Source organism: Polistes dominula, unplaced genomic scaffold (assembly GCF_049000335.1).
Source record: "Polistes dominula isolate Pdom_NZ unplaced genomic scaffold, Pdom_raw_medaka contig_77, whole genome shotgun sequence".
Taxonomy (NCBI): Eukaryota; Metazoa; Arthropoda; class Insecta; order Hymenoptera; family Vespidae; genus Polistes; species Polistes dominula.
Genome location: NW_028301152.1, coordinates 2,036,616 through 2,057,410, shown reverse-complemented (window position 1 = coordinate 2,057,410; position 20,795 = coordinate 2,036,616). Strand labels below are relative to the sequence as shown.

Genomic DNA, 20,795 nt, shown 5'->3' with positions numbered 1-20,795 from the left:
AATAATCATAATTTTAATTTCCTCTTTTAATTATTTTTTCTTTTATACTGTATTATCTTTAATAATTATAAATTACAATGGGTCTATGAATTATTATAGAATTAGGAGATGAAAACATCGGCCCGTATTTATTATTATTATTTCTTATAAAAATTCTTACACACATATATATATATATATATATATAAATATAATACTTTTACAAAATTTTATTATATATAGAAAAAGAGCAATATATAAAAAAGTATAAAAGTGAAAAAAAAAAAAAAAGGAAATTTATTATAAATTATACACAACGACGTCGAAACAACTGATAATAAAATTTAAAATCGTTTAAAAATAATGCACTTAATTATATTTTTTGTTAACTTAAAAGTAACTTCCAAATTTGTATTTAATATTTTTGTGAAAAAAATGAAAAAAAAAAAATCTTCCAATTCCTTATTTCCAGTAAGTTCGTTAGAGGTGACTCCTTGGTGACTTTAATTGTCCCATCTTAGCGTAGACACCACAATCATCGTCATTACCGTTCCTATATATCAATAGTGAATAGAAATAAATTAGAAATTTCTGTCTGTTATCGGTAAAAAAAAAAATTATCATGAAAAATACTGTAAGAAATATCATTAATTGTATATGTTCATTTTTATTTATCATCTGTATAAATATATATTAATACGAATCAGAATTTGGACACAATGGAATAAAATGAATTTATTATTCTTTATTTTTTTTTTTTTTTCGAGTTAAAAATAATTCGCTGCATTTGAAGTTGATCAAAATTACAACTTTACATTGTAATAAATATAAGTAAGAAAAAAAAATAGTAATCAAAATGACTTGAGAAGGAATTATTAATTTATTATTGCCAAGATGCGCGCGCGCCCTGATATTATATAAACTCATTTTACAATTAATTATTTTCTTTTTTTTTTTTTACTTTCAATAGCAACGAAAATAATTGAAATATTTAACTTAATTGAAACACACTAGATATATTAACAGTGTGGATGATACATATACTAACTAATATCCAGGTCTTATTGGGACATTATTAAATGAGAACAATATGAGATTTATATTTTATTGATGAACGAAATCTTTTCTCTCTATGTGAACAAAGTTAGCAAAATATGGGAAGAAAAAAAAACTCAACACAGTTTCAAACTACACAATGTGTTTTTTTTTGTTATTTTGTTATTTTTTAACGTATTAACAATTAACATTCGTATATGTTCTCTTTTTAGGTACAATTATATTCTTATAACTTTCTTTTTTTTTTTATAATAACATGGTAATATGCCTATACAATAAAATTTTGTCTTGACACTATATGATATGGTAACGAGCCAGGAAAACTGACACGAATTAATGTACATATCCATTTTGTCTTCGTCCAATTTTTTGCACACGTTGCAATTTGGTTTTTTTTTTTTTTCTTTGCAAAGTATTATGCACTTATAACACATTTGAAATAAACATCTTAATAAAATATATAGTCATTATATAACTCTACTCATAATTCTTCGTATACTTTTAATTATTTTGTAACATTGTATCATGTGAAGAAATCTTTACAATATACAAAGAAAAAAATGAAAGAGAAATATATAATAATTAATTTTTTAATGGAATCGATAAACAAATTAATATTCGTCTAATATAATTAAACGAGGATTGTATCAAGTTTGAACATTTTAGTTTAATTATTAAATAGTAAATAATTAAAAATGATATATATATATATATATATATATATATATATATATATATTTTCATTTTTAAAATTATTACTATTTAATCTGATATATACATAAAATGTGCGTTTAATATTTTAATATAATTTAAAGATTTTATCGTAGATTAATCTAATCTACGAATCTAAAATTATTAGAATAATAACAACTGAAAAATATTCGATAAATTTCTAATAAGAATGTGTATTAAACTTAACAACAAAATAAACTTAACAAATTTTCTTTGATAAGTAATTAAATTTCTAAACAAAACGATTAAACACGTATAGATTTTTTCATTTCTTGTTTTAGTTATTGAAGATTCATTAAAATAAGAAACCATTATTTTGAGAAGTTCTGTTGGTTACGACAAACAAAGAAAAAAATAATGAAAGGCCTGCTTTCCTTATTTGGTACGTTAAACGAGTACTTATGATTTTTCTAAATATACATATATATATATATATATATACATACATATATGTACATATTTGTGTAAATTGATTTATACATACTATTGGCCAAAATGTTCTTATTGTCAACAGATCTTCTCTCATTTACGTTTCACCAGTAAGTTAAGTCTAATAAAGTCAGAGAATAGATTGCAGAAAATTAAAATAATTATAACGTTAGAGACGGATTAAGTGTACATAATATTTAATTTAATGAAATGTTGTTTTTTTTTTAATGATTTTACTATATGTATATAAATACATATATACTAGTAATTTCAAGAAAAGCACAAATATTAAGATAATTATTAACTATTGGCGTCTCCATATTGTTTAAATGTTAATATTACTTTTGATAGAAATACAAAATCAACATACTAAATAAAATGAATGTAAGAATTAACATTGCATGCCCAAGTCTAAACTTATTGAACGACTATCATTGTATTTCAATCTAATCCACCTCTAACTTTAATTGTGACTATTGAACGCTTACATGTGTTCCGGATGATTGCGTATACAATCGATCAGATCAGCAGCTTTTAACTGACCGATGCAAATATGATGGACTGCAGTGAAGAGAGGAAATTTATTTTCCATATTTTTAGATTTTAACATATAATTAACTTCTTCCGCAGTAAATGGTCCTTGCAATTTTTGTCCATTAAGCATTTCCTTCTCTAATTCCTCAATAGTCTGAAATAAATATATATATATATATATAAAATTTGTTTTCTAGTCTATCAAGACTTCATCTGAATGATAATTATAATGTCACAAACCTTTCCAGTTTTTACAAAAGCTTCTGACACCTTACGATTTCTTCCACCATAACATGTTGTAATAAGATCAGCTACGCCGCAACTTTCAAGGAATGTCGACAATTTTCCACCGGGATAAAAGACATCAACAAATTTAATCATTTCCTTTAATCCCAGACGAATAACAGCAGCTTTTGTATTATCACCTAAACCTAATCCATCGACAAAACCAGCACCGCAAGCCACAATATTCTATAAATGTATCCAAATGATAATAATAATAAGTAATATAAACATTAATTTGTAAATATGACAAAATATTTTATAAATTACCTTCAATGCACCACAGCATTCGACTGAATCAACATCTTCTACTACAACAACTCTAAAATACGACGTTTGAATCAAATCTCGAAGAATTGGAGCCATTTCTTTGTCCTTACATCCTATAAACATTCATAATATTAATATTTTTCATTTTACTCTCTTACCTAATATTATTAAATTTATCACTGTGATAATGTGCACATTAATATAAAAGTAATTAAATATTAATTTGAAATACAAGTAATTATTTATAATTATGCGTATAGTTACATACTTTATTTTAGATGTAACTCACATTACTATTTACCTATGGTGGTTTCGCAAAACATTTCTTCTGCTACCTCAGATGCTAAATTTGCTCCCATTAATACAGACACAGGAATGTGTAATTCTTTAGAAATAATATGTGAGATTAATTCTATACCTCCGCCTTCTTTTTTGTCAAAACCCTGTAGAAAATAATTTGAAATATAATTTAGTTAAATACACATATATATATATAAAATGTTATTACAACATATATTTATCATAACATACTTTTACTAGGGAAAGACCAATGGCTGTAGGTTTAATATTTCCAAGAAGTGTGCTACATATTCTTGGAATAAATTGATGTGGCACCACAAAAATAAGAATATCAGCATCCTTTGCAGCCTCGACAACATCAGGAACTGCAATCTAACATTTAATATATGTTTAAATTATTATCTTATAAATATTCAATATAATAAGTGTTAAAATATCTTCTTTTCCAAAGTAACAAATTTAAATCTATTATATCAATGATTTACAGAAAATACTATAACCTTGATTGTAATCTTAATGATATCATTTATAGTTGTAAGATAAATATAAAAAGAATAATATTAATAACTGTGATCAATAAAAAAAAAAATAAAACAACTTAATCGTTTATCATCGTAAAATTATAAACATAATCCGAATAATAGATATAAGTAGAAAGTGATCTTCTGTCGATACAAAAAAAATATATATATATATATATATATATATATTTTTCAATTTTAAACAATTTTTAAAGATAATTCTAACTTTTCGTCGATAAAGAGCAATCTAAACGTTTTTAACTTTAGTTTTATCGGTAAAGTAGTTTTCATATTCCAACTGTAAATAAAAAAACATGTTTTACGTAATTTTAAAAATGGTTTATTATATATATACATAAAATTTCAAATGTGAGCCACTTCTCGTATTAAAATATTTATCATTTAAGCTTAATATTATTATTAACTTTGTTCATATTTTTACGAATGTATTAAAACATTATTAATCTGATTGGAATTTGATTTGTTTTGCGTGCACATGTTAAGGATCAAGGTTCGAAGTTCGAATATTGTTTGAATATAGAATAAGAAAGCTATTAAAAAAAAAAATAATAATAATAATAATAAAAAGTAAGATAGCCGTATAAATAATGTATTATTTATATATACAAATCCGTTATTTATAGAGTTACAATTTACTCATGTGAACGTTTGTTTTTTTTTTTGTAATTATCCGTTTTAAGATACTTCAGGAAAAAAACAAAGATTTAAATAAAAAAAAAAAAAATAATAATAATTATTATTATTAAAACAAATACTTACGACATTTTCCGGAATTCGATGGCCAGGAAGGTATTTAACATTCTCGTGTGTTTCATTGATTATTTCAGTCAGTTTTTTTCCATTTATTAATTCCTCGTAGACGTACATAGTAACGCGGTTTTCAAATTTATCTTGCGTTTTGGCATTGGCGCCAACAATCTTAGCAATGGCCGATCCCCTGTTGTAAAAAGAACAACAAAAAAACAATATCAATTTTTGCTTTACAAATTATAACGACAAATAAATTATATTATAAAAAATTATTATTATTAAAAAAAAAAAAAGAAAAAAAAGAAAAAAAAAGTACCTTTTGAATTTTTGTCATTACACATCTTAGATAATATCTTTTATTTGTTCTGTGATATTTCATAACACTAATCCTACTAATTTTAGATAGCTGACATGTTTGTTTAAATATAAGATAAATAATTTTACTAAATTTCAAGTATCTAAAACTTCAGTTTCTCTTATCCATTATATGATATCGATTATTGATAAGTTTATAACGTAATCTTAAACGCGAATAAAATATCTGCTTCATATTTTGTCAGTTACCATCAACCAATATTTTCACATACATTTGTTGTTTTTTTTTTTCAGGTAATATAAAAAATGTATGTTTTTTTTTTTTCTTTCTTACGCATATGCAAATAAAACGTTACATAATAATAAAGAGACTTTGTGAATTATATTCATCTTTAATATATCACACACACACACACACACACACAGAAATATGTTTATGTAAATATATATGTTAATGAAGTATAGAGAAAAATTTCATTATTTCGTCATATGTGTGATATTAATTAGATTGAAAATCAACAATTATTTTGATTTACACTTATTAAGTGTTATCTAAGAACGTTATTTATTTGTTTTAACATTTATTTTCTTCTTCTTCTTCTTCTTCTTTTTCTTTTTCTTCTTTGAAAAACAACAGATGTGGCAATTGAATCTGTCCTATGTAAGAATATTTATGAGACATTAGTTTCGTCTAGTTACGACTATAATAGTCAAGGACAAATTTTATGATAAATTTTTTTCTCTCTCTCTCACAATTTACTACAATTTTATATATTTATGCAATATTATTAATATAATAATAATAATAATATACTAATATTATTGAAAAATTGTTTAAATATTTCATTGCATAACTTGTTTTATTATCATTATTTTTTTTTTTATCATATAATATGATAATATCATATCATAGAAAAAAAAAAAGAAAGAAAGAGATAGAGAAAGAGAAAAATAACTATAGTTTGTTCCCACATCAATTTTAGCCGCTCAAATTCGAAGGTTAACGGGACGACCCTCGCTCGTTAAAAATGATAAAAGGGATATTCTTACATTTGACAAAGAATCTACTTATTCTATTTGCTTGGATACTATTCAAGAAATTAGCAGCTAAATTGAATCTTATTGAAAAGTCAAAGTAACCTTCGACCATCAACAACAACGCATGCGAATCGATGAATCGTTGTTTTTTTTATCTCTTTCTATCATCTTCTATCTTCATCCCTTTTTTTCCTGTTCGATAAGTGTTAAAATATATGTGTGTATATATATGTCTCTCTTTTTTTTCTAATACTTTTCTATTATACCACATATTTACCAATTTCCTGAACCAATGATGCAGATGCGTTTCTTCTCCATTTTGTATATCGTAACTTGAAATTAACAAGATACTAATGAATAAAGGAAATTCTGTGACAATAATAACAACACAACAACAATAATAACAATAACAACAATTAACAACGACGACGAGACACGAGATTTAAATTAATCAACAACAACAACAAAAAACCAACTTAATTATTTCTTTTTCGTAAGAGTTTTTCTTTTTTTTTTCGCAAAGAAAAAATAATTAAATGGACAATAAGACCCTTGACGTTACTAAGCTCCGCCGATTCTGAACAAGAAAGTGAAATCGCACTATGTATACTACTACCCGCCAGATAACGTCAATCGCGCATGCGCTTATCTCCATAGAGATGGATTTTTTCTTTTCTTTTTATTTTCTCTCCCTCTCTCTCTCTCTCTCTCTCTCCTCCCTTCCTCCCCACAATTATCACAATTTATGATAATTGTGCGATCAATATATAAATAATCTTTTTCTAACTTTTATTTTCTTGTTAAATTTCTTCAATATTTTTTAATTTAAGTGTTCATATTAACAAACAAAAAATTAATAAATTATATGTGTAATATAATTATTAATATATATATATATATATTAAAAAAAAAAAAAAGATTTTTTTGTGCTCGCATTTGAAGTATAATGTTGGTATTCAATGGGAGACGAAATATTAAAGATATATATACTATGAAATATGTATTTTGTAATCTATTTTTTATAGTTCATAGCATACACTGTTTTGAAAGCTAAAAACATGACAAGAACATGTTTTGCTATAAGTTTAATACATTGTATTATATTGCATTATAACAAAAGATGTATCGATTACATGTTTTTTCTTACTGTGAATTTGTTTAATTAACTTTTTATTTAAATATATATATATATATGTGAGCCACTTAATTGGTAAACCAATTAACTTTATAAAACAAAAAGTCCAGAAAATTGACAAAATTATGTATATATATTTTCATATCATTTAATTATTTAATGAATATACTAATTGTTGTTATTTAATGCTATTAAGTTATTCGCTTTCGTTTATGAACATCTCATATAACATATACATATATATATATACATAGAAAGTATTTATAAAGTATTAATATATTTGCATTTTTTTTTATTGATTCCGTGCAATTTAATTACATCTATGATAAGAAATATATTAGTTAATTAAGTAAACTTTTTCGTTTCTTTTTTTTACTCAATACTATAATTACATTTTTTTTTTTTGCAAAAACACGGATTAATCAGATACACCTTCAATTATAACATTTAAAAGTTATTATAATTATTTGAAACAATGATTACATTACAATTTCGTTTTATATATTTGTTAACCTGATGATATATATATATATATATATATCATAATTTTTGTGTGTGTCTATGTCATTTATAACGGTTTAATTGTTTTCATTAATGCTCTTAATCCTCGGTAGTCGATTGAGCAGCATCTAAAATAATTTCGAACGAAAATGGTTGAAAACTATAACCCAAACCAGCGTAAAACTTGCTCTGGAACTCCACCCTATATTAGAAATAAGTAATGCACAATATTAGTTTCTATAAATATAAACATTACACTTTATTATTATTAAAAAATTGTTATATTTATGTTGTTCCAACATTATACTTTCTTACCAATGAAGACGAAGAGTATGTAAGAAAGCTGAAAGTCCTTCCATTAGGACTAAAATACCAACAGTTAAAACAGCCCAAAATGCGAATACTATGCAAAGGAAAATACCACCAGTCCAACCTTCACGAGTCAATCCATTTCTCATTACCATAGCCCATAATACTTCTGAGAGTTCTATTCAAAATGTATATGTTTGTACGGATATGTGCAAAGATATTTTAAAACAAATAAAAAACAAGAAATAAATGTTATTTGTATTTAAACTTACGAGCATGAGCAAGAGATAAAGCCCACAAACGTAAATATGATGCAGTATGCGAAACACTACCAAGTACATATTCGATAGTATGAATGCCTTGATGTATGAAAACTTCAGCCATATCTTCTTGTTCTTCTTTATGACCACCTTGGACAACACCTCCTGTTGGTTGCATTGCACCAACATTACCATCTACATCACCATTTTCAGCACCATGATTGTTTAACTGCATTAAATATAACAAATAAATTAGTAATATAAACGTATATAAGATACTTCAAATGTAACATTGTATTATAATTAATTATTACGTGTACATACTTGATAATGTTGTTTCTTTGCATTACGCATTAATGTAATTGGCTTGGCTAATAACATCCATGGGATACAAAGGATAGCTACGACAACTAAGAATTTTTGGAATCCATCTTGACCACCATACATCCATTTGTCACAACCATTCACATGTACAGGTTTATTGAAAAGTACCATGTTGATAAATGTTATTAATACTGATGGTGCACAGTAAGGACTAGGACGAATTTCTGTAAAAATTAATTTAAAAAAAAAACATTTGATCAATGTTTGTCAAAAATCATTTGATCAAAAAAAAAATGAAAAATTTCATGATATTACCTGATGTTAAGGTTGCATGATATTTTATCCATTTAATAAACATAAGTACGACCATGTATAAGAAAAGTACTACTAAAAATATAATCTGAGGAATAAATTCACAAGTGATATTTATCTTCTTTTTGAAATACATATGATTCCATAATCCAACGACAACGCCAAACAACATATGCAATACACCAAAGATTATTGAAATCTTCATTTTATACGAATTTAAAAATATAATTTTGTTTTCTGCTAATTGCCATACAGGATCCAAACCAAATGGATAAGGATTTTGTCTGTAATCCGTTGTATTTGGATTTAATTGGAGTGCTCTATTCGAATGAATAGTTTCGAAATTATAAGTGATATTCCAATGTGATCCAAAAATATTTAAAGATTTAGAAAATACATCGTTATATATCAATCCTGTATACATTGAAAATAATCCCATTAAGAATATAATATATCTGCCACCAAAAAAGATATTCCATATTTCATTGTCTGATTTTTTTGCCGCCAATGGTTTTTCTTTTAAAACCATCCATCCACCAAATAAGAACATAATTAATCCATGTCCAAGATCACCAAACATGACAGCGAACAAAAATGGAAAAGTAATTATAGTATATGGTGCAGGATTCATTTCTCTGTAAGATGCAACTCCATACGCATCGATCAAAGCTTGAAAACCCTTAGTAAATTTATTCGTACGATTGTAAGTTGGTGGATCTTCAAATGTTTCCATACGATTTAAAATAGGAGGTACAGAACTACCACTACGTTCCTATAAAATATATTTATATAAATGAGATAACTAATGATACACACATTTAGATAGTAGTAAAAATAATTAAAAAAAAAAAGTGATATTACCGTTCCACGACGTAAGGCAAGCTGAATCGTTTCAATATCTAATACAGGCACCCAACATTCAGCTATCAAACATTTTTGAGTGACATCTAAATTGAATAAATTTAATGTATGATAAATTGCCTTTATTTTTCGTACTTTAACAAACCAATTTTTGATATTTTTTGCTGCAGCTACTAAGACACGGTGACGATGATCTTGAGTTTGACCAAGAACCTATAAACATTTTCTTATTTTTTAGAAATATGAACAAGTCACAATTAAAAATTAAAAAACAATGCATATATTATTATTTTACTTAAACACACTATTCTTTATTATATATATATATATATATATATATGTTCAATTTTTTAAAACATATTTTGTAATTATAAATATTTACCGTGTTTAAATCTTCAATACGTGTCATCACTCCCATAGCCATTTCCCTTCGATCAGCTGGTGCTTCAGGACAGGGATATAAAGTTGCCCTGAAACCTTCGCATATTTTTTTAACTCGCGTCTTTAATTGATCACCTTGGAAGAAGATAATAAATACTGATTTAAAGACTTGGTCACCCTAAAAAAAAAAATTACAAGAACAATAAGTTTTACTAATATCCAATATAAAATTTGTCTATATATTTTTATAATTACATACCGTTGAAGGATCCTCTAAGGGTGTTTCAATTTCAGCTTGACGTAAAAATACATTTCCACGACATGCACGCCATAGCATGCGTTCAAATGCAGGAATGCGTTCACGTAGTATAACTCCAGCAACGAAACTATGAAATACATATGAAAATTAATATTAATTCATAAAAAAAAATTTCTTTTTTTTCTGTTTAATATAATAATCCTAAAGTTAATACTTATTTATGTATTATTTATTTGTATGTAAGTATATCTGATTAAAACTATAACGTACAGAATCAGAGCTATTTATTGAATTATGCAACAGGTTGTTTTTTAATGCATATATCATTTTATATATTTATATACATATTATATAAATAAAAAAAAATGATAAATTACAATATTATTTAATGTAAGTATCATAGTTGAAATTAACAGTAAACACCTACAACATGGGTGTTACGTAATTTTCAATCTGTATCGATTTTTATATAACTTATAAACGCAAGTGAAGAAAATGGATGAATAATCTTAGTTTTATTTATTGTCATGTAAATATGTTATTGCAAAACAAAAACCAAAAAAAAAACAAAAAGAACCTTGACTTCTATATTAATATTAGAAGTTTTCAATTTGTTTTCATTGAATGATGATCTCTGCAGCCATGGTTATTCACATACCTATTTTTAAGGGGTTTATTTAAACATGTATAATAATTAGAATAAGAATTTTCTCAATAACACAGCAGAATATCTTGGAACAGCATATATGGTCACTCCAAAAAAAAAAAAAAGTGTTACTTTGTATGAAGGTAATAACAACGTATATATGTAGTTATCAAAAAAAACTTACAAGAATACCGGTGCAACCATTTCCCAGTGGCTTCAATACTGTTTAAAATTATTTATGTAAAAGTAATAGTGTACATATAGGTATTCACAGCATTAACAAATTTGAATAAAATGCGCGCGTAATCATTGAATTAATGAAAGTTCTGATCTAAAATGATTAAAATATATTTATGTGACATATTAACTAAACTATATACGATTAAATTTACATAGATTACAATTTCGAATTAAACATCTATTTCAAATGTAATGATCAACATTCTATAATGTTGGAAAAACATCAAAAGTTTTACTACTGGTTGCGCAGAGTGAAAATATTGAGATTTTACTATAATTATATAAACTTATTATAGAGAATGATTTAATATTGATTTATTTCATGATCATGCTATGAAATACCAATCAACATATTAACAACTAATCAAACAAAAAATATGCTACACTTACATTTTCTATTATATTTCATTTAAGAGATTCATCGTTAGTAAAGGATCTATAAAATTCATAGAAAACTATATCTTTTTTTATTGGAAAATTTAAAAATAAATTTTCATATAAATATATAAAATCAATGAAAAAAAAAAAAACAAAAACAAAAACAAATTTAGAACATTTTCATGTTTAACTTTCGCTTATTATAAAAGAAATGTTATTGATATGTTTAAATTATCTGTGGGGTATATATATATATATATATATGTATCTTACCGTTATATTGTATAATTCAGTTAAATCATGAATCGTACATCAATCACAATCGTAAATTTATATATTACCTAGTTGAAGTATGTAATTCTGTTTTCTTTCATACTTCAACAGGTCATAATAGTTATTTCATGAATTAACGAATTTTCCAAAGTAACGATAACGTATACATATATATATATATATATATATATATATATATATATATATATAATTATTATTATTATCAATAAAAAATATTGTTCTCATAGTAATCCAAGATGTTATAAATCTTAGAATAAAATGAAAAATGCAATATGCAGAACCTGTTAATGGTTAATTAGTAAGATATATTTTATCAAAAGCGGTGAATATAGATTTAAGGAAAGGAATAACTAGTTTTGGAGTACGTACCCCAGTTGGACAGGACCAAGAGCAGACTGGCGGGCGACATTATCGTCACTAATCAACGCACGTGTCATGGACTCGGTGGGGTTCAAGCCTGCGTGCTCTTGCTGACGATACAACAGACAAGACACAACCACATTAGCACACTAGACATGACCACAATGCTTCAATGCCATTTTGTCGTGTTGCATAGGTGTCTGACCTTCGCGTATAGATTTTATTAAAATATCTTTAACGATACAAATTCCCTCTTATTTTTTTTTTTTTTTTTATACATATAAGAGTTTTCAATATTGTATATAATAGAAAATATTATATACTAGTAGAGAGTATATATTGTATACAGTAGATAATTTGATCGTATAAAGATATTTTGTCTTCGTTATAATTTTAGTATAAATATGAATTGCCAAATTAGTAATGCTGCATTACTGGAGAACTATTCAAACCCATGTTTTTTTTTTTTTTTAAATACATGCTTTATAAAAGAGTATGTTGGTGAAACATGGCAATTCTTATTTAATGAATGATCTGTAAAAACCTGAAAGCAATTATTTAACTATAGTTTTAATTAAGATCATTTTTCCAAAGATATATTGTTAAGTTAAAAACTTTTACAAATAATAAAATAGTTTTTCTTTTTTTTTTTTTAAATCTATGTACATATATATATATATATTTCTTAAAATTTATCTCTCTTTCTATTTCTATAATTTTAAACATAAATATATATGTATATATAACTCAGTTGTATATAAACAAGAAAATTTCAATATATTATATTATATCAATGTACAGTGAAATCATTTTTCCTATTTATTAAAATATAAAAAACAATAAAATTTACAAGATACTTGACAAAAAAAAAAAAAAAAAAAAAAAAAAAAAAACAAAAAACACCAAATAGCCGAAGCAAAGCCAATTTTATAAATGCATTGATTTTTATCTTTACAAGTTTTTTATGTTTTCATGAAGCAATTAAAAAATTTGTCTTGTTTCATCATTAGTTTAATATAATTTTTCTTTTAATTATAATATATCAATTATGATTGTAAAGATCAATGCATGCAACACTAAAAACAAAAGAAGACATGCTCCACACACAAATGCTATATGTTAAAGAGGATATATATACATACCCATGGCCACACCATCATCATTCATGTTATTTACATTATAAATATATTATGATATATATAATCTTTTTTTTCTTTTTTTTTTTTTACATTAAATGTTTAAACAAGATGAAATTTTGGTTATACTCTCTCTTGACTATTTTGCCTATTAATTATAATTAAAAATATTCGATACAGTTTGAAGATTTCTGTTTGAGCATAATTTACAGTTTACAGGTGATCAGTCAAACTGTATCAACTGTTGTACCGTATGAATTCTAACAAACATTGCTAAATAGTCTTATGACACACAATTTGTAAGGAATTAGCACGTTGTCAATATTTTAAATTTGGAAGTATACAATAATATTGTTAAATGAAGCAAACAATCGCATTTGTTTTTAAAGAGCATATAATACTACCAAAGCACAAAGTCTTATTTCATTGATATTTAATTAAATAATATATTATGAGAGAATGCAATCGTGTGCGCACACACATACATACACATGTATACATGCACACACACATACACACATCTGAAAAACTAATATTAACAAGTAATTAAAATAAATTAAATCAAATTGTATCACTGTGCTAATAGATTTTTTTTTTTTTTTTTGTAAAAATATTAATTGTAAAATATTTATGTACTATTATCATAGTTGCATCAATAAATTTGCTTTGGTAATTATAATACAAATGCTCTTTCTTATTGCAGTGGGATATTGGAGAACTACAGGCAGACATTGAGCAAAACAATTTTGCAAACGCAAATAACGGTTGATAACAGCTTGCCTGAGGGGGCTCCTATAGTGTGCTCCTATGGTGTCTGCCGCAGTGTACAGGTGCTGTAACCACAGAACACACTGACGTATCGTGCCCTCTACTTATAACTAATTCTTGATATGCAGCTTATCATTTGCATATGTAACAAAAGCTTCACAACATTTTTTTTTTTTCAGCTTATCAGTTACATTATCAAATCTTATCCCTTGTTGCTAAAGAAACATAACAATCACGCAGTCCTGAATAATCCCATTATAATAAGACCTTACGGTTTGGATTTAATTATATTCCTAACATTAAAACAGTAGTGACCGAGTACCATTCAAATTTACAGTGCAATCAGTGTAATTAGTGAAGTGTTCTAATACAAAATCTATGAAACATGCATAATGTACATAAAATGATTCTCGGTCACTAAAACTTAAAATACAGAGTGTAGAAATTCTGATGAATTATTGTTAACTTTAATCTTTAGTTTGATTTTTTTTTTTACAAATAAAAACGAATATATGAAGATGCTCTTATCTATTTTAATATTTAATAATAAATATATATATATATGTATTTAAGTAAATAATTTGTCAACAAACAAATATGTGTCTTTATTATATGAAAATATCGTTAGATATATATCAATATTTATTTTTATAACATATTGATAAAATATTTTCAGTATAAGAAAATAAAATAAGATAAAATAAAAGTGACATATTATTAACATACTACTAATAACATAAATAATTATAATAATTGGTATTTATACAGACTAATAAAAAGAATATAATATTATGATGTATGATAATAAGTAAAAAAGAACATTTTGAAAATATGAATTACTACACTCTGTATTATTCAGAAGTACGTCACAATTGATTACCCGAGCTTGAGAGCCTGGCCGCCAGCGCGGAGGCCCTCTTCACCCAAGAGAGTGACTTGTTCTTCCTCACGACTTGGATCTGCCATCTGCGATACGACACCTCCGTTCTCAGCCTGGCAACAGACACATGTCACCCCTCTCTTGCCCTATTTCCCAGTTGTTTATTTCTTTTCATGACAATTAAACTCACCCTCAACGTTATAACTCTTCATTGTCAATTTTATAATATATTTATGAAAAAATTACTTTCACTTTTTATCTGTATATATGTATATATATATATATTGAAATGAAATATTGTGTTGTAACATGATAATTAATTCAATTACAAACAAATGATTATCACAGTTATGTATCACGCATCAAGAACAATTGCAGATTGTCTCTATTTGTAAATTTGAGAAACTTCATAAAGCATATAGATACATGCTATACATATATTAAAAATAATGCATACAGATTATGATTTTTATGTATAATTTGTTAACTGTAAATACATATACTATAGAAAAATAGTATTTTTTTGTTTTTTTTTTTTTATATTTTATGCAAAGAGTTTAGAAGAAAGCCGGAGGAAATGAAAGAAAAGATTTTAATCTAACAATAAAAGAAAGTTATTAAATACTTAACAAACAAAAAAACATATATGCAGAGTAATCATCCACTTATATAATGCAATGATCTTTTCGAATTATTGTTACTCAAAAAATGTTTTAATTTAATTAAATTAATCTTTTTATGAGTGGAATATATAAAAGACCATATATGTTGATCGAACATGTTTTTTTTTTTTTTTTTCAAATAGATTCTGTTTAATGTAAATTATAGGATTCCATGAAAAAGAAAGATGTTATTTTTTTTTTTTTTTACATATTTTTCACACGTGTCCATTTACAAAAAAGATTAATTACATTAAATTACTTTCCCTTAAAACAGAATAAATTCTATTTGAAACATTGCTTGAATAAACAAAAATTCAAAGAGATAATTGCATTTATAGAATGAAATGGATCACTTTTTTTTATGCATGTGTGTATATATGTATATATATATATGCTGTCTAATTATAATTTTTACTGCAAAAATTATATATAAATTTATCAAATTACAAAAGTGAAATGTATTAAATATAATTATGTATTAAAATATACATTATTAAAATATATGATTTAAAAAATATACTTATATAAAATATGTGTAGAATAATTATTATATGAGCTTTGAAAGATTTTGACAATGAAGAAAATAAAAAACTGAAAAATATACATAATATGAATAATTTGAGAACTTATCAAAATATATTTTAATATTATAATTATTAGAATTACATGCATAGAACTTGCATTATACGATACTTCAAGTATAGAATTTTCATGCAATATTTTTTTTTTTTGTTCTTGTCACAGACATAACATCACAGAAATATCACATGATAAGCATTTATGAATTATATTCTATATGCAATATATTTAAAATAATGTTTTCCATTAATTATCTTCGCAAGCACAAATCAACTTCCATGCAGTAAGTTATCGATATTATATAATGTGAAATTTATACCAATAAATTATAAGTTATTTTGAATATTTATTTATTATAGATATTATGAATGGTTAATATTTTTGTTTTGTTTTAAAAATGCATTATCTAATGCTAAAGAGAACTTTATTCGATATAATGTATTATACAAATTTTATTATGATAAATCTCAGAAGCAGCAATATGATTATGGAAACAATATATAATTGAAATAGAAAAAGAATGAGAGAGAGACAACAACAAAAACAAAAAAAAAACAAAAAACAAAAAAACAAAAAATAGAAAAGGGTAGGAATGGCTATAAAAAGGAAATTATAGAAAAGATCAAAAAAACACCTTCTTGCCAGGTGACATTAACACATTTAGTTACATTTTTATGTGATGATTGAATTGTTATGTTAAATAAAAATCTATTTAGTACTGTGAATATAAAATTTGTATGCAACACATATTCTACAGCTACATTATAATACTTGAACAAATATGTGCACATACTAAGGATAACGAAATTACACAACATAAGTACAATTACAAATTGAGACATTAATATAAAGAATATTTGAATCCCAATAATATGTTTTAAATTGATTGAAGAAATATCTTAAATTAATTCTTAACACAAATGTACATTAATGAATGAATTTTGTTTTCAATTAATGATTTTCTTATCTGTAAATGCATAATATATATATATAAATGCAAAATGTTATTGATGCATGTAGATTCAACTACATCTTCTATTCGTTAATATGTCTATATTAGACAAATACATCTTTTTTAAAAATCATTATATATATTTTCTTTTTCTCGTAATAAAATTGAACTATATTCAGGAAAAATCAATAATTATATAGGAACTTTGGGAAATAGGGCATAATAAGTGACATGTGTCTTTTGCGATTCTGCAACTTGGTTAGTTGATAATAGTAACACATTAAATGTCCTAAAATCACTCAATAGTATTATTAGTAACACAAAACAAAAAATTGTAATACGAAAAAAATTCGATTTTTCTAATTATTATTAACATTAGCACAATTTTTAATATGTTTTATATGTATATATACATATAAATGTATATATATATATATATATATATACATATGTATTGAATTTAAATTAAATTTGTTAAGCATTTATAAATATGTATATATTTGCATCGCGTAATTGTAAGTTATTTGAAAATTTTACATGCATCGTATTTGTTCTCATACCCATATTCACAGATTTGCTTTTGAGAAATGATAAATTACAATTTTCTATTTAAATGCTTCTTTATAAAATAAATAAAGGCACACTATCCACAACATAAAAGTTAACTTGCTGAATAGTGCAAAAATATAAATATTTGCAAAGTTCAAAGCATTTTTTTTTTTTACACGCTTTAAACATATTGATTCAAAATAACATTTAAAAAAAAAAAATTAAAAAAAAAAAAAAAAAAAAAACCATATATATTTACCATTGAGAAATTACCAATGCAATAACAAGCAAAATATTTTTATAATAAAATATAAAGATTACATTTCATTTTTATGTCCACTGTACTATATGAATAATTTTTTTTTTTTTTTTTGTAATAATAATTTCAGCTTTAGAAATGAAAAATATTCAAGTTTTTAAAATATGTATATTTGTATATAAAGATAAGAAAAGAGAATAGAAATAGATAAAATGAATGAGTTAGTTCAAATGTAGATTTAGATTTTGTATGATCATGTGCATTTCCTTGTGTTATGTTTACAACATCTGCAAATATTTATTTATTATTTAATTTCATTTTCAATGTGAATTTTGTCTGTAACTACTGTAAACAAATATTGACTTTTTCTAATAATGTCTTTTAACACAAAATAACAAAAAAATTTATTCTTTTATTAAAAATTAAAATTTCATTTGATAATTTATATGTGGAATATAATTAATATCGTCATTATTATTGTCATGGTGATTATCACTATTTTACAAATTAGAAATATTATATTATTGTATATATATCTTTCATATTATAATTATTATTAATGGTATATTATCAATAATAGTTGAAGTTAATTTGAAAATCAAAAAATCAAGAATTTATCCACATTACGTAATTAGCTCCTCAATTAAATGTTAATATTGTTTTAACGCTTAACGTACCATGACCAATCAAATTATCAATTATGAAATTTTTCGTAGCATTTCTTACAAATTATAATACTATTTGATGAGTCAAGAATTCTTATTATATAAATAATATATTTTTTTGTATATATATATGTTGTAAAGTATATGACTTTTTGAGACAAATCATTTGATCCACTATAAGTATATATATAAAGAGCATCGGTACGTTTAGTGTTAATATATAATTTTTCTTCATTCCTATAGTATATCTCAAAAATGTGGTACAATGACAAAAACAATGACAATACAATACGGTATAATTAACAATCGAGGCACCCATTTTCAATATATTACCCACACAAAATGATTAAACATAACATGTCAGCTATATAATTTGAAATAATCTTATTTATGATCCAATGTTTTATGGAATAATATTTTACATTTACGTAATAAAATTATAAAAAAAAGAAAAATTCTTACATGATATACATATTTTTCATGGAATTATATTACACATTGGATAAGAAATAAGAAAATTCATATAATCATCACATCGGTAACAAACGCGTAAATATAATTTTATTATTTTCAATGATTAGATTCCCAATTTCCAGTTGCATTTGTAAAAATATATAGCATTATCACACATATGGTTATATGTTAATAGCATAAACAAAATGGTTTAGGCAAATCTTACCTCGTCAAAGAAGACTTGAGTTTTTCTTAATATATGCTTCAGCTCAGTCAATTCTAAGAAGTTACGTTTCAAAGCTTCAGCATTTTGATTGACTTCTCGCAGCTCATTCTCCAATTTTTCAAACGTAGCTTCCAAATCAATCATTTCACGAGGTTGCGGTGCTTCAGGATTTTCACCGGTGTCCAGCATTGGTATTCCATCCTTTTTGATTTCCTTTTCCAAATATCGTAACTTTCGTTCCATTTCATCGCAACGACGTACTTCATTAACGAATTTTCGTTGAAATGCATTAACATCGGGATTAAGCTATAACAAAATATCAATTAGAAAAAGAAATAAAAATGACATACAAATTTATACATACATACATACATTACATTTATACATTTATATATTACAATTATTAACATACATTACAAATTTGATCATAATTTATATATTTATTAAAATAACAAATAAAAAAGAAAAAGTAACAAATGTGAACATAATTTATGTATTTTTTTCAGTAAAAAAAAAAAAAAGTGCATTGAAATGTAAAAAGTTCATAAGAGATTTATATACATATATATATATTAAATTATAAATAGATATAACACATGTATCTATCGATATATAAAGATAAATTCGTAAAGAGATAAGAAAAATACTTACATCTCTAAATTGAACAAGACCAAGTTCGCCAAGTTCGGAGACACAGGCGTAGGCAGCTTCGCTTTGCAAAAAGAGTTGACACAAGGTCATCTCTTCGCTTCGAAAAAGCGAACCCATCTTAATAGATGGAAAATAAATTTATTTGGATAACAAATTCTTTTACGTAAATTCCGTTTTCGCGTAAGGAAATAAAGAATTGAAGAAGATGCGTACTCGACAAGATTCGATGATAATATCGTGAGTCAAAGTAGAAAACCCACACGATATACGATAAAACTCGAGATAAGCACCGATCAATATCGTGACATCACGAGATAGACTATTTTATACAACCGTACGTCAAACGTCACGAGTTCTAAACGTGCCACACTTGCGACAAATACACACCCAATGAACATGTGGCGCTCACTGTGTAGCGGCGATTTTTGAAATTACTCTCTTCGAGTCGATAATATCGATATCAATTCAATAATAAAATAATCGCAACGTTGGTTACGATATTTGCGACTTTATCTATTTATTTTTCTT

General features: G+C 24.8%; 2 protein-coding genes across 7 annotated transcripts; both read right to left on the bottom strand.

Annotated features, from left to right (window-relative positions):
* Positions 1-424: 424 nt before the first annotated feature.
* Positions 425-6,826, bottom strand: Gpdh1 (Glycerol-3-phosphate dehydrogenase 1). The gene is made up of 8 exons (XM_015316319.2): positions 6,505-6,826; positions 4,884-5,061; positions 3,814-3,954; positions 3,584-3,725; positions 3,283-3,395; positions 2,971-3,201; positions 2,685-2,884; positions 425-532 (listed from the first exon to the last, which is right to left on the bottom strand). Exons 1-8 carry the CDS (start codon positions 6,543-6,545, stop codon positions 460-462), a joined length of 1,119 nt encoding a protein of 372 aa, XP_015171805.1. The 5' UTR covers positions 6,546-6,826; the 3' UTR covers positions 425-459.
* A 398-nt stretch (positions 6,827-7,224) lies between these two features.
* Vha100-1 (V-type ATPase subunit a family protein Vha100-1) lies at positions 7,225-20,651 on the bottom strand. Of its 6 annotated transcripts, none has more exons than XM_015316309.2 (11): positions 20,268-20,651; positions 19,617-19,922; positions 12,497-12,597; positions 10,570-10,696; positions 10,312-10,488; positions 9,930-10,142; positions 9,072-9,840; positions 8,757-8,980; positions 8,445-8,661; positions 8,179-8,350; positions 7,225-8,065 (listed from the first exon to the last, which is right to left on the bottom strand). In XM_015316309.2, the coding sequence occupies exons 1-11, from the start codon at positions 20,382-20,384 to the stop codon at positions 7,963-7,965; spliced, it is 2,526 nt and encodes an 841-aa protein (XP_015171795.1). In that variant the 5' UTR covers positions 20,385-20,651; the 3' UTR covers positions 7,225-7,962. The 6 variants fall into 6 exon arrangements, with proteins under 6 accessions (XP_015171795.1, XP_089034306.1, XP_015171794.1 ...); XM_089178180.1 differs by lacking the exon at positions 12,497-12,597 and adding an exon at positions 15,272-15,417 and having other exon boundaries at positions 20,268-20,650; XM_015316308.2 differs by lacking the exon at positions 12,497-12,597 and adding an exon at positions 15,272-15,384 and having other exon boundaries at positions 20,268-20,650.
* Between the last annotated feature and the right edge of the window lie 144 nt (positions 20,652-20,795).